Here is a 14,688-nt window from a genome sequence, read left to right as displayed (position 1 = left end):
CTGTTAAGTAAACTCTTAGCTTGGCATTAGCTTGACAAATCATGAGCTCGATGCCGTTCACAGGCCTTACTTTCTAATCCAGCTATGACAGACAGAGACACTAAAACCCCCAAAAATGTGAACCATAGAGACCACCGAAAGTATGAAAACTGCAAAAGCATAAGCGTGGAAAAGCATATGGGGCAGCTGGCAAGAGCACGTAACTTAACAGAACTGTGTATAGAAAGAATGAAGACTGGTGGGGGCTGATTCATAGACTCTGCTCCCACAGCTTAGCTGTCACTTTGAAGGTCAAAAAAAAAAAAAAAAAGGTTGAAGTTCTAGCAACATAGAGAACGTGGCAAAGGCTACATACAGGAAAATTAACATGGAAACATTAAGAACAAAGGAAAAAGAGTATCCTGAGAAAAGCAAGAGTTGCCTATGAAAACTTTATAGTCTTTCTTACTTGGAATTTGCAAACCTTTGTATGGAATAAGAAATCAATTATTGCTGAAAATATGTGCATTCTAAACTCTGTCTAGGCTACCAGCCCAAGAATACCAGAAATAGGTCAGGAGTAAAATTATAGTTAGAAAAGGGGAGAAAAAGTAAGGTAGGACATTAAAATTTTATTCTGAAATTATCTCTGGCCACGACAATAAAATTTAACAAATATTCACTGAACAGTCTTACTCCTGTGATCAGCTGTACAACACATACAGTATCATAGAACTGGCCACTAGGATTAAAATCCACTAGAACATATTTCATGTGAAGTGGCAACAGCAGCATCTCACAGAAATTTTTACATACATATATACACAGTCCACATTCAACCATTTTCACATATTTTCAGTACACACAGTTGCAGCATATTACAGTCACGTGTCTAAGTTGTTGCTCGATAAAAACCCAAGCCACTGCCTAGACATAACTGTAGCAGTTGAGCTGAGTATAATTACAATTCATTTTATATGTGTCCATAGCAGAGAGATGTACAAGCCCCTAAGAAACAGAGTTCACAAATACTGTTTTTTAAAATGCTACCACAGCATTATGTTGGGCAATATTAAAACCTTTGCCGACCAAATCAGTTTTTCTTTTTAAAAAGTCTTCTGCTTACCAGAAATATCGATGAAAAAAATTACAAAAATGAATGTCCTCTTTAAAATAATTCACACTGTTAAGATTCCAATATGGCCCAATGCTACTGATGCCTAAAGTGTTCCTAACATTCTGACGGAGTCCTTTAACATGACTCCAAACCATCCAGTAAGTTTAAAAGTGGCTTAAGTGCCTTGCACCCAAATTGTAAAAATCCCTGGCCATCCTTACTAGAGCCAGGCACATAGAAAAGGAATGCACTTTGGTTCATACCAAATGCCCTGGGATTAATCACACTATAAAATTAAATGGTCTGAGGTAAATTTTTACAAATACAGTTGATTTTTGTCTAGTGTTAGCATAACAAAAGAAAATATCATTTAGAAAATCAGTCTGATGTTAAGATACAACAAAGACCATCTTTAACCCCTTAAACATAGGAATTCCCTGTGTAACTAAGCAATGGTTACTTTTTTCAGTGCCTGGTGATGATTCACGCCTTATGGTTTCTATTAAGGCCTATAAGTAACTGGATATTTAAGACAGATGTATCTTTGCAGAGGTGGGTTCCATCCTTACTGCCCAGTATTCAAAGAGTTAAAGAGGCCAAAAAATGCATGCCCTACAACATGGCATTCAGAACAAAAGGCACATTGTTAACACTAAGGGCACAATTTCTCCTCTACTGTTAATCTACACTGTCTTGCATCACTCTGTTGTTCCACTGTTGTAGCAATACACTTACGTGGTAATGCACACTCTGGTGGTGCAAGAAACGGAGCCAGATGAGACTGCAACCAAAGACAAGACGACACTGTGCTATTCCTAAACCTGAAAACAGCTCAGACATCCCTAGACAATGGTAACCTGTGAGACCAAGGACTGTTTCCAAGCCAACTTCCAGTAGCCTATCAGAGCCCTTCATTTATTTTTGTTTTAAAATCACAAAGATGCAAAATTGTTCTCCTTGATATTACGAGCAAGCTAGAATTTTTGAAAAGCAGCTCTATCACTAAACACTGAATGGGGTGGCTCTTGTGAATAAATTCCACTGTATTTAGGAGAGGGCAGGGGGAGCCCCATAGCGCTGCACATTATAGTTTGGCTTAAAAGTTTCCGGTTACATTTGTGAGTAAAGAGAGTCACAAATGTTTCGTTGGCATCTTATGAACCAGTTTTGTGTGGCGGGGGAAAGACAAACAGTATTAGTCCATTTATAAGTTTTTACATATATAATAATTTCAGAGGGAAATTCTTATTAATGGCAGGCTCAGGTTCATATAGTTCAACCTAACTGTGGAAATGAGACTGAATATGGAAAAGGAGTATTGCAAGGGGAAAAGAGTCTTTATGTTTTTGTTTATCTCAGTGACCTAAAGAGGCTAACCATCTTAAGAGGCTTGTGGGTTTACAAAGCCATCGCACCAAGTCTTACATTTCTTGCCTTTAAAGCTAAAATTTTAATAATAAATACATAATCTTTAAATTCTGTAAGCCAGTGATTGAGGATATCATCACATGAGCATCATTTAAAATGCAATTTACTAACACATTGCGCTTCCACAGATTACACAGAAATGTGTACAATATGGTAAAGAATTTGCCTAAGGAGAAGAAGCTATAATATTTTTAAATACAGAAGTAAATTAATTTACCAGTAACACCCTTAAATAGAAAAGCAAATATCAACATCACTATCTTATTAATAAGCTAATCTTATTACTGTTTTTTGGCAAATCTCTGTAGTATTTCCTGAGCATTTTTCTCCACCATCAACTGACAAAGCCTCAAGATAAGTAAAGTGTTTTGTTCAAAACTACTTTATTTTTAAAGTAAGAGAAACTGTAGGATTAATACTAAAAAAAAAACCTCAAAAAACCAAAAACTTAACCGGAAACTTTCTTGGCCTCACTGGGGACCATGCTTTAAGTACTTGTAAATCAGTTTACAGGCAATACAATAATATCTGTGCATATAAAAGAGTATTTATCTTAACTTATACTACCCAAACCTATTTCCAAACAGGCAGAAATCTTTCTATATTAAATTGCACATACTAAAAAATTTTCACGTGCCTTGCAATTGATATATATCACTGCTCATACATTAGTGATAAAATACTGAAATTTCCACTGTGAAAATAATTATATTCAGAGAAGAAAATATTCTTTTACTTTTAACTCTCAGTTACTTTTCCAGGTAAAGTGTCATTCTCACAAAAACAATCAGTGCAATCCAAAAAAAGGTAAAATAGAGGAATGCAATTTCTGTGGTTCTTCTAATGGTACAAAGAATCAATCAAACCATTTAACTTGAGGTTGAACTTTTCCTCCTTTAAATTTGGTGTTAAAATTGGCCTTACTGAATAGCCACAATAACGTCTGCTCATCAAGAGGATTTTCAACCCTCTCTTTTTTTTTTTTAAAGAAACAGTTGATACTTTCCCAGGCTAAGAGGACCTTACAGTGGTACCTAGAAAGTGGGAACTCATGCTAATCTATTAAACCTTCTTTGGAATTTGGAAATCCCCACCTTATGTAGCTAGGCTGCTGTTCTTTAAATTGGAATATGAAACGATGGTCATAATCACAGCTGAAATGTCTCTTTTCCATATTAACAGTCTAGGATATCTATTTGAAGAAGAAAAAAAAAAACCCTAATGCAAGCAACAGATGTGTGGTAAAAGAGTAACGGAGGGGAAAAGCAAAGAGAAGGGAGAAGCAGTTCACGGAATACATGTCTAAATTTAGGTGCAAGACCAATTCTGTAATATGAGGCTTCTTTACAAAACAGCTCGCTGATCCTATTAGAAGATTTGGAGGAACACACGCTTTTCCATTTATCCACCAGGTCTGGTTGGCCAGCTTTGAAAATGTCAGAATGCTAACTGGTCACTTCAACCTTGAGGATTTTATTGTGTTTGAGCATGACTTCAGGAGAAAAAAAAAATCTCTAAGGTGCAGTTTTTCTTGGAATATCATTTTCATCCTGACCATTCCCCTCCCACCGAAACTACCACCCAGATAACCTAGAGACGACAGAAGCAGGACATGCTGCACCTGCGCATGAACCCAGAGCATGGGGAGAGCAGGGGGGCCTTTGGGGGCAATCACCGTGGGGAGAATACGCTATGAACCATAAAAACATAGTGAATGTCTTCGACACCAATCTGTAAATGCGTGGCAGTCATGAAGTAATCAATGGCCTGCCACTGATGTTTATTACGCTGCCACACCAAATACAGTAAGGCTCATCGTACGTTTAGAACACAAAAAGTTTCAGAAAGTATAAAAACTTAAAGCATTGTCCCCATGTATTTTATAAAAACAAAACAAACAACTTTCTTACATTAAAATAAGTGCTGAAGAGATACAAATGAGTTGAGTTATTGAGCAAATAAAAACAGGTCTGAGCTACTCCTTTCCAACCCAGTAAGGCTCAGCAACATCGTATGTATCTTTCAGATTACCAGCATCAGGGGACTCAGCTCAGCTAACAAGTTTTGGCAAGACTGTCCTCTGCTGAATATTCCCATTGGCATCTGTCATCTGTGCCAAATTAGTCCTCAGTTTGGAAGCGGAGCTGGAAGGTGGAGGTAACTTGGAAATGGAAGTGATAGCACCAGTGCTCTCAGTTATCCTTTTCACTGCCGTCTTCTCCCCCGCTGGAGGCTTTGGCAACCGCCTCCTCAGCCAGGGATGCCGTAACGCCTGGCCAGGGGTCATGCGGACCACAGGATCCCATTCTAAACACTGTTTCAAGAAGTCAAGGAAAAGGGGATCGTCGCAGCCCTTCAGAGCATTCCCCCACTCTCTGCTCTCTGGAGGGCCCCTCAGTTTCCCCCTCCGGGAACGGCCTCCGTTGAGAACCACAGAGCCGTCTGAGAGAGTCGTGACAGTGCAGTAACGGGGATAACCCTTGGAGCTCACGAAATTTTTGGCTCGTTTAGATGCATCCAGCAGTTTCTGGGAGGGCATGCCCAGCAGTTCGATCATACAGGCCAGCTGGTCGCCTTCGTCTTCCCCAGGCAAAAGGGGGTACCCGGTCAGGAGCTCGGCCAAAATGCAGCCCAGGCTCCACATATCGATGGGCATGCCGTACCTGGCGCCAAGGATCACTTCCGGAGCCCGGTAAAAACGGGACTGAATGTACGTGTAGACACGCTGATGCTCATAACAACTGGAGCCAAAATCAATCACTTTAATACCACTCCTACCCTGCTGCTTTAATAAAATGTTCTCGGGCTTAAGGTCACAGTGAATTATTCTGTTTTTGTGCAAAGCATCCAAGCACTGCAGAATGGAGTGGGCAAACTTGCGAACCAAAGGCAGGCTGAAGCCCTGAAATTTATTCTTCTTGATGAGCTCATAGAGGTTCATGCTCAGCAGCTCGAACGTCATGCAGATATGGTTGCGGAAGGTGAAATTCTCCAGCATGTGGATGACGTTCATGGTGTTGTCCTTGTCCTGCTTCCGCAGGTGTTCCAGGATCCGGATCTCCTCGGCAGCCTGCCGGTGGAAGCGCTTCTCATTCCGCACCATCTTCAGGGCCACATGCTGGTGGACTTTGTGGTCATAGGCCTTGACCACCTGTCCAAAGCTCCCCTTCCCAATGACCTTGAGGACCTCGTACCTGTAAGCCACATGATCGTGGGGCACCTGCACGTACGATCCCTGGTCATCATCATAGCCTCCGTTGTTGGGCCCACCTGTCATGCCCTGGCGCTTCTTTGCATTTGGACCCAAGAAGTATATTTCAGGGTAGCTGAAAATCTCATGGTGTTCGAAGGTGGTTAGTTTTTGCATGTATTGCTTCATTGCTTGTTCAGGCGTCATGGGGGTGGCTTTCACCTTCCCCAGGCCTTCCACAGACTTCAGAGAGGTGGAGCTCCCCTGTCGTCGATGGATGCTCTCCAGCTGCCGCTCTGGAACCACCGGCAATCCCGTTTTGCCCACGGTTGTAAGCCCATTTGGTTGTGTCGTGAGCACTGTCCGCTTGTTACTGTTATCCTCAAACAGCTGCTGCACCTGGATCTGTCCGTGGCTGTGGCTGCCGACATGGAGGTGATCATTCATTGTGTGCTTACTGCCACTAATCTGAAATGCAGAAAGGAAACATGAATAGAATGGAAGAGGTCTGTCTATTCAAATGGGGTATGTTATGAGTCCGCCCTTACCCCCGCCACTATCCAATCCAGTTTGGTTTGAATTTACAGTCAGCATCAGGTTTACTAAACGGAAAGCTGTGCAACCATGAGGGACCATGGGAACACCCAGACAGGAACAGTGGATATGATGCTGACAGCCTCTGACAAAATAAAGGAAAAAGAAGGTTAGCTGGCTGGGGAAGGCTCCAAAACTTGGGATCCTGACGAAAGGACCCCATAAATGCTGCACCCACCAGATGAGCAGTTTGCAATGCCTATTACGGGTCCTTAGAATAAGTTCCCCATGGAGGCCCTCATTCGATACCTAATATTTAGCACAGGTCCTGGCATATCATAGGTGTTCCACTCAATCCACACTTGATATCAAAATGAAATAGGATACAGAAAAAGCATGTGCACACAGACTCTCTCCGGGCCCCACCTCCCCTAGCTAATAGCTCCCTTATTAACATAGGGCAGGAACCACGTCTGTCTTGTTCACTGCTCTTTCTCCAATGTTTAGCTAGCTCTGTTCTGAAAACACTAGTATCTTCATTCTCAGTCTCCAGTACTTGGAAATCTAACCGATGACACCTAAGAAAATGCATGATCCCGTGGCAAAAAAACCTACACTTTTATGCTTGACAGATTCCCGTGTAGATATGCATTGCAGCATCTAGTAAACCCCCAACCTATTTTTAAAAGTTTCCGGGCTTCACTGACTGTGATGACCATTTAAGGCCATTCAGCCCAACCAACCACACTCTCTTTTGGGCCTTCCTTTGGTCCATGGCTCAGCTCTCTTAAGACGCGTATTTCTCTGGGCTGCTGGGATACTCAGCTTTCCAACAAGGAATACAAAGTAGCGATTTCTATTTTCAGGCACACATGCCATCCCTGAACATTCCTGTCTAAACAAAACTAATAGTCCAAGCCAACCTCCCTCCCCCTCTACTGAGAATCTATGTGAGATTTCTTCCTTTTTGCATTATTATTGCAAAGAGGTGAGGGGTGCGAGAGGACTAACAGCCAGCACACCCCCTCTCCCAGGTAGGAATTTTTGCCGTCTTAGACAACCAGCCACAAGTCTTAAAGCGTCCTGGTAGGTGATTTTTATATGAAATCTTAAAGATCAATTAGTCATTCACAATCCGTCTCATTCATGCCACCACTGTTAGCTGACGTTTAGCCACGTAAGTGGAAGAGGCCCTGCCCTCTAGAAGCTTACAGTCTTCTAGCTGACATCCTTTACCATCAGCATTGTTCTCTATTATCTCCTCCAAAGTCCTGCCCTTTGGGCTTTATGTGCCACTGCAAGCACAGAGGTGCTCTGCACATGTAACACAATAATCCAGGCTATGGTTTGGGACCACCTAGATTAGAAAATGAAACCCCAAGACCTTCTTACCTAGCAGACCAAGACCTTCAAATTTTCTTTAACTGACACATGGCATGCACAGTGACTATCTAAGGAGTGAGATTTCTCTCTCTGCATTCTTCTACAACGAAGTAGGATAAAGTGCAGTATTTGGGCATGTCTGAAGTGTGATTTCATAGACTGAGGGATTTTATTTCTCATACAAGTTTCTGGAAGACTTCCAGTTGAACCCTTTTATTAAACACACAGATGATATTCCAAGCTAAGTGAACTTATCTTCTGTAAGGGTAGCAGGACAAGTTATTTTATCCTTGTTCTATGCCATAAAAATTAATTGGGAAAGTCCTGGGTATACATAAAAGTAGTACCGGTTTGCCCACTGCCTTTGTTCCCAAGCCTCACTCTCTGCACCCCTTCTCCCCCGCACTGTGGCCTTTTGAGCACCAGGGAATAAAATGACCTGAAATTAGAAATATACTTCTCCCAGAGAACCATTCCCTTTAGGGCAGCAGAGAGATTTCACGAGAAGTCTCTACATTACCAGGACAATGCATGCTACAAAAAGCACGAAGTTTCATTAGGGACAAAATCGACCTTGAGGCTTTAGGAACTCCTAAAAAGATAGCAAAGGAAATCCTGTTGAGCATTTAAAACTGACTTCAGTTTCTACAACAGCAATTTTAATGTTCTGTATAATTTAAAGTACAATCACAAAAGTTTAGTGACTAACCCTAAAGAGAGCTTGCCAACTAACTTGATCACCTCCTATCTTTCCAACAGTCTTCTCTTGTTCTCCTCTACAATATTAACTATTCATTCACCTACCCCTAGGTTGGTTCATGGATTCCACAGGGTTTAAGCCTCAACCCTTATGACTTTTCATTCCCATAACTCTCCCTGCTTGACGGTGACCACAGTCTACACCTCTAGCTCAGACCTGACCAAGCTATGTCTCCTGAGCTCAAGTCCACACGTCCAACTACAAACCGGCTGCCTTTCCCACAGGCAAATCACACTCAACTCTTGATTTTTCCGCCGAAACAAATCCCTCCTTCCTTAACCCTTAACTTCTGATAAACAAAGGGCTTCACCTCCGCAGTCACACAAGCTGCATACCTAGATATCCTCTTCCATGTCTCCCTCACCTTTCCAGGTCATCCTTCAACCTCATTATTTATATCTACCCCGCCCACACTGCCTCCCCCGACACTCCTGTCATCTTTCACTGGGACAACTGAAGCAGCCTCCTAATGTGACCCCTTGCTCCTAAGTCTAGAATTCCTCAAATTCCTTCTCTCCATAGCACTTCTAGAGTTGCTGTTCAAAAGCATCACTGATACTGCCTTTGCTTTTGCTCAAGGCTCGCAATCACACCCATTTTCATGGATAATACAAGAACTCACAGGCAAGAACACAAGATTCTAAAATGTAGCACCTCCATGACCTGAGTCCTTCCAACGTCATCTACAACTCTCACTGTTCTCTCCACGAGTAACAAAGCTGGATTCCCCAAGACCTGTGGAAACCGCATTGTTTTTACGCTCCCCAGCGTCTGGTGAGGTCATTCTCACAGTGGCTAGGAGACCAGGGATTTTCAATGAGACACGTGGGAAATGAATCCCAGCTCCACCACTGATTAACTGCATTATCTTGGGCAAGGTACTTAATCTTTCTGAACCAGGATCCTTATCTGTAAAAGGAGGGTAACAGAGATACCTCACTGGGGCTCTTAGCAGGATTAAATAAGGTAAAATGTATAAAGTGCTTCATATAGTATTGAGTAAAGAAGAACTATTATGATCCTTTCCTTCCTAACCACATCTAGGCGGTAAACTCCTCATCCACCTTCAATGTCCAGTTCAACTCTGAACCTTCTGCATGGAACTCCCTTTCCCTGCTACTGTGCTGACACATTGTGATACATTTCATTTTACCGTAATTGTTTTAAGCCCCAGCTGGCTGTGAGCAATTTCTGGGCTGGGCACTTCTTATCTTTTTAAGTCCCTAGTAATATAAACCCAAACATACAGTACGCACTGATAAACATCTGTTGAATGGGAAAAGACAGGTCCGTAAAGCCCTGTTAACGCTCACCTCTGAGTTATTCTTGAGGTCTGTCTACCTTTGTACCTTCGTAAGAAAACATGAAGTTAGCGTCCAGGGAACTAGGAATCCTCCCTGGTGACCCAAGTCACAAGACGTTAGGCAGTGCATCAGCAGAGAGTTGGAGGTAAGTGGAAGCACTTAAAAAGCACCTGTAGCAGATACATCAACTAAACTCCTAAAAGCAACGTATGGGATCTTAAAAACTTTCCAGATGTTAAGGAGATTCACATGGCAGGCTCTGGTAAAGAAGGACTTTGCGTCTCAAACACGGTAAAACTCTAAAAATCAAAACCAAACTTGGAAGCATAATTAACTGGTCTATAAAGGGCAGGAGGGCCCTAGAAAAGTCAAAACATTTCCAGATACATGTGCCAGGACTACGTCATAAACCGAAGGATACTAACAACCTCTCACTCTCCCTCAGCCTCCTGAAGCTGAGATTGCGGCTTATTCCCGTTTGCCAGTGTTTTCCTAGCACAGAGCCTGTCCCAATTAAAAATACAGGGGTGGGCAAAAGCAGGCTTACAGCTGTGAGGACATGAAACACACAGTGTATTCTTGTATCATTTATCTGCATTATGTAAACCTTCTGCGGTCCACCTCTGTATACACTGAATGAATGCAACTGTGAGATACCTACAATGCTTGGGTTAAAATGGAGAGAACTACAACAGCCTTTTCTGACCGTGAAATAATTTAGTATTAAAAATTATGTAAGAACAATAGTCTCACCAGTTTAGTAGTTTTAATCTTTTCCAATAATAAAATGGAAAACAGCAGATAGCACAGCAGAAACTGTGCTAACATTTCTGGGTGTTTTAAAACTTCTATGATGTCATCTTAGAAATGTTGTACAGTGTTATGGGAATAAAATGAGTCCAAAAGGACTGGAATTTTAGCTCCTCCTCAAACAACTGATGGTCTGTGTGGCTCTGAGTCAAACGTCTACTTCCTTTTCTTCAAAATATTATTATTATTTTTAATAGGAGTATTCATTCTTCTTTAATTCCAATTATTTCATTAAGGTAAAACTGGTAACAGGAGAATGCTTTAAATATTAAAACAGCTATAAAAGTGACACCACACTAATATTGGGGAAATAAAAAAAATAAGTATATTGATCTCTCCCACGCAACACTGAAAGGAAAAAAAGCTAGTAGAAAATAAGATAGTTATCAGATACACTTTTATGACAGAGAGAAACCAAGTGACTAAGTGTACAACAAATATATCCATGGAGATAGGGAAAAAGAGCAATGGACTAGACTAATTCCAAAGTTAATAATCATTATAATCTTATAATTGTCTGCCTGCTGTATCATTTACAAGGGAAAATATGAGCAGGCTCCTATGATAAGACTGTTTACCTCTTATAAACATCCTCCCCCACCCCCACACACTCATTTTAAAATAGCTCTTCTCAAGTGCAACTGCTGTCAAATTAAAAACTTAGGAAAACCCGAAAGCCATATAGGAAGATGGATCAGCAAAGGTTCTTGCATTTATAATGAAATTAATACAATTTTGTAGAATTAGCAGTGGAAAGTAGTATGTTAAAGCTACATTCTGGGGGGTCTGGGCTTTAGCCCCAGCCTTGATATGACCTGGCCAGGTAATCTTGACCAAACCAGTGAACGTGTCACTTTCCTCATCTGTAAAATGAAGGAGCAGAGCCTGATAAGCACTGTGGTCTTTTTACATTTCCTCACTCCAAGAAATCTGCAAGGTTGTGCCAATAAAATAAAAACTAAACAACAAAACGCCAAATCACGCTTTCAAAACCAAGCCTCTCATGATCACAGCATACTGAAGTTTACAGGTAAGTTAAAAATAGGTAAATCAAATATCACAGCAAAATACAACCACCCCTCATCAGGAGACCTAAGGAACAGCCTCACATTTTTTCATTTTCGATCCACCACAGGCTATTTATTCTTCTAGTGGATGCCTTTTGTTTTCTCTATGCCTATTACATATTTCAATTGCAGAGAGGCTCTGATCAAGCGAAGCCGACTCTTACGAAACTGGAATCCAGATGCAAACCAAATATTTTTTTCCCCAGGTCACACCGAGTCATGTGATTACATTCACACATAGGGAAAAAATGGACGTTATATTTTCCAAATTGTCAGGTGATTCCAAGCAGACAAATAAACCCAAACCCCTTAAAACAATGGCAAGTCCTCAATTAAAATGTCACTGTGACAAGACCATTCAACTGGAAGAAATCACCTGGCCAACTGACAGATTCTCTTCCACCATCAACAGTTCGGCAGAGATTGGATAAACTTCTGTATAATGAATTCTTAGCCCGAGTCTAGATGTTTCAGGAAAGAGAGAGGGAAAGGGAAGAGAGAGAGAAATAACAACAAAACGCTTTCCTATGAAACTTGCGCAAATCTGTTCAGGTCTCAGAGGAGATACTCCACTCTACACTCCAGCTATCCTCGCACAAATTCTCCCCTAATAAACAGGTTTCCCTGCAACACGTTACCCTCAGAGCTGATGATCCTCTCCTAAGCTGGAAAAGGCCTTTTCTACAAAACTGGACTTTCATTTAACAAAGCTAAATCCTTAGCAAGCATGCCTCATACAGAACCATCTTAGGCCGTTCCGCTGGAAGATCCAGTTGGAAATTAGACCTCAGAAACCTTCACGTCTTCCAAGTGCACACCTCCTCTACGCTGGCAGTCACCATCCAAGGACCATCCCCGGGCGCTGAGAAAACGTACACGCCTAAATCAAATCCAGCTGGTCAATCGCTGCAGCCACCAGTCCCACTGGGCTCTCCCCTCGCTCCGCCCTCAGAGGACCTCAGCATGGATCTGGTGCCCTTCCCTTCCCACCTCCAAAGCAAAGCTGGCCCTTTGCTTTTGAATAATATCCAACTGCAGAATCCTACAGCGTGGCTTGTTGTTCTGACAGCTGCTGCGGCTCTTAGTTTTGTTAATGTTAATTACAATTTCTGCTGTGCTCAAACCTGTAGCACTCATAAAACATGCTTCCACACGCTGGGGACAATTGGTGGTGCTCCCTGCTGGCTGGAGACAGGCCTAGGAGGCTCTTTGGGGGATCGATTTTCCGGGCAGGACGGCCTGGCTGTCCCCTAACACACGTCTATAAATACCCACTATACAACGTGGGGGAGGGGGGGTGTTTACCCGGTCAGGGAAAGGCGCTTTGGGAAGCAAGGAAGAAAAAAAGAGGAAAGAGAAGGAAAGCAGCAAGGAGGGAAGTTCTCAGGAATAGGAACGCAGGGGTGGGCGGGCTCCGCAGGGGAAGTGAGGGGCCCATTGCCACGAATCTTCCTTTGTGGCTGCAGATTCGGGCTCGCCCAAGTTACGGAGGGTGGCGTCCAGCAGAAACCACTGGACAGGGGCGTGGAGACACACTTCGACCTCTCTTCTCCGGGAGCCAGAACCCACAAGTCCGGGTGTTTGTGCCCTGGGCCCCTCCCGCACCCCTTACCCCCGGACGCCCCGAACTGGGTCTCACCGTGTGGGCTGTGGCGGCAGCGTTGCTGGCCCGGAGGGGCGGCAGGGCGATCGGGGAGGGAGGGCCAGTCCCCACTCCGCTCCGGGGGGGTCCCACTCCGAGCCCCGGGGAAGCCTGAAGCTGACGAACAGCGCTGTCCCCTCCTCGGCCTGGGAGCCACGCGCGTGAGGAGACAAAAGAGGGTCAGGGGGGAGAAAGTCACCCAGACCCAGTGGCCCCGCCCCACCCCTCACAGCAGCGAACCTGTTCTCCTTGGGGGAGGCACGGGGACAGTCAAAAGGGGCGTCCAGGACACGGATCCCCAGCGCGCACCCACGGGAGGGGCCCAGACAGCTGCAAAGTTAAGTCGGGCCCGGGTGCTCGAGTTCGCGACCCCGCGGGTTGCCGCGTTGGGCCGGGACTGGGCGGCCAGCTTTGCAGGCGGCCTCAGGCCCAGAGTGGGGTTGGACTGCTGGCCAGGGCGCCACCGCCTCGCCAAGCCGGGCTCTGGGGGAGACCCGGGACGGCCCCTGCCCGGCAGGGTCCGAGGGCTCCACTCGGAACAGCCTCGGGACCCGCGTGCAACAATGAGCGGAGCCGAGGCCAGGTCGCGCCGTCTGCCCGGGAGCCCCGCCGCAGCGCAGACTTTGTTCGAGGTCCCGCAAGCAGCGGGCGCCCGCGCCACGAGGGCTGGCCCGAGGACCGTGAGGGGGCCGGCGGGGCGGCGCGGCCCTCCTTACCGGTCGGGTAGGCGGCGGGAGCGGCGGCCGAAGGTTTCCTGGTTAACATGGCCGCTGGAGAGGAAAATGCATTTCAGGGCTGCCGTCTCCGCCGCCGCCGCCCGTCCTGCTGCTACTTCTCGCGGCCACCGCCGCCGCCGCCTCCTGGTCGCCCTTCTCGCAGATCCCCGGCGCCTCTTCGCCGTCTCGCGTCAGCTACTGCCAGACACACACAGTCCGCTGCATCCCCTCGGCCCGGGCCCGCCGCCCCGAGCCCCCCGCTCTCCTCGCCGCCGCCGTCCTCCTCTTCCTCGGGCGGCTGCAGCACCCCCTTGCCCGTGCACATGCCTCGCCCTCCCCTGCGCCGCTGGCTTCCCCGGGTCCCTCACATAGGGCGCGGGGGAGCGGGCTGAGCCGCGAGGACCGACTCGCTCTGGAGCCTGCTGCCCAGCTCGTGCGCGCGCGCTCCCGCGGACACTCGCCCAGGCGCCCGCTCGTGGTTCGGCAGGGGAGGGCAGCCCCGCCCCTGCTCCCAGTTGCCGCGGGTGCAGGTCCCGCCCCGGACTCCCCCCAGCCGAGCCACACACACTCATGCACACCCCACCCCCACCCTGCCACCCACAGGAGTCCCTCCCCCCACTCAGTCATCTGCATGGCCACCCCTCCACTCCCCGGAAAACTCTGCGGCCTCGGCTCGCCCTCCGCCTCCCCATTCGGCCATCTGCACCGGCTCCCCTCTGCTCCCCTACTGACGACCTTTTCCCCACCCCTGCCTCTCT

General features: G+C 45.5%; 1 protein-coding gene across 2 annotated transcripts; it reads right to left on the bottom strand.

The window, feature by feature from the left end:
• Window positions 1–523: 523 nt before the first annotated feature.
• DYRK2 (dual specificity tyrosine phosphorylation regulated kinase 2) lies at window positions 524–14,381 on the bottom strand. 2 transcript variants are annotated; one of them, XM_054580069.1, is made up of 3 exons: window positions 13,931–14,381; window positions 13,212–13,360; window positions 524–6,182 (listed from the first exon to the last, which is right to left on the bottom strand). In XM_054580069.1, exons 1-3 carry the CDS (start codon window positions 13,977–13,979, stop codon window positions 4,575–4,577), a joined length of 1,806 nt encoding a protein of 601 aa, XP_054436044.1. In that variant the 5' UTR covers window positions 13,980–14,381; the 3' UTR covers window positions 524–4,574. The 2 variants fall into 2 exon arrangements, with proteins under 2 accessions (XP_054436044.1, XP_054436045.1); XM_054580070.1 differs by lacking the exon at window positions 13,212–13,360 and having other exon boundaries at window positions 13,931–14,011.
• Window positions 14,382–14,688: the final 307 nt, after the last annotated feature.

The sequence above is a fragment of the Pteronotus mesoamericanus genome, unplaced genomic scaffold, assembly GCF_021234165.1.
Source record: "Pteronotus mesoamericanus isolate MK-2021 breed Mesoamerican mustached bat unplaced genomic scaffold, CSHL_Meso_final contig_56, whole genome shotgun sequence".
Taxonomy (NCBI): domain Eukaryota; kingdom Metazoa; phylum Chordata; class Mammalia; order Chiroptera; family Mormoopidae; genus Pteronotus; species Pteronotus mesoamericanus.
This window is presented reverse-complemented; position numbering and strand designations above follow the sequence as displayed.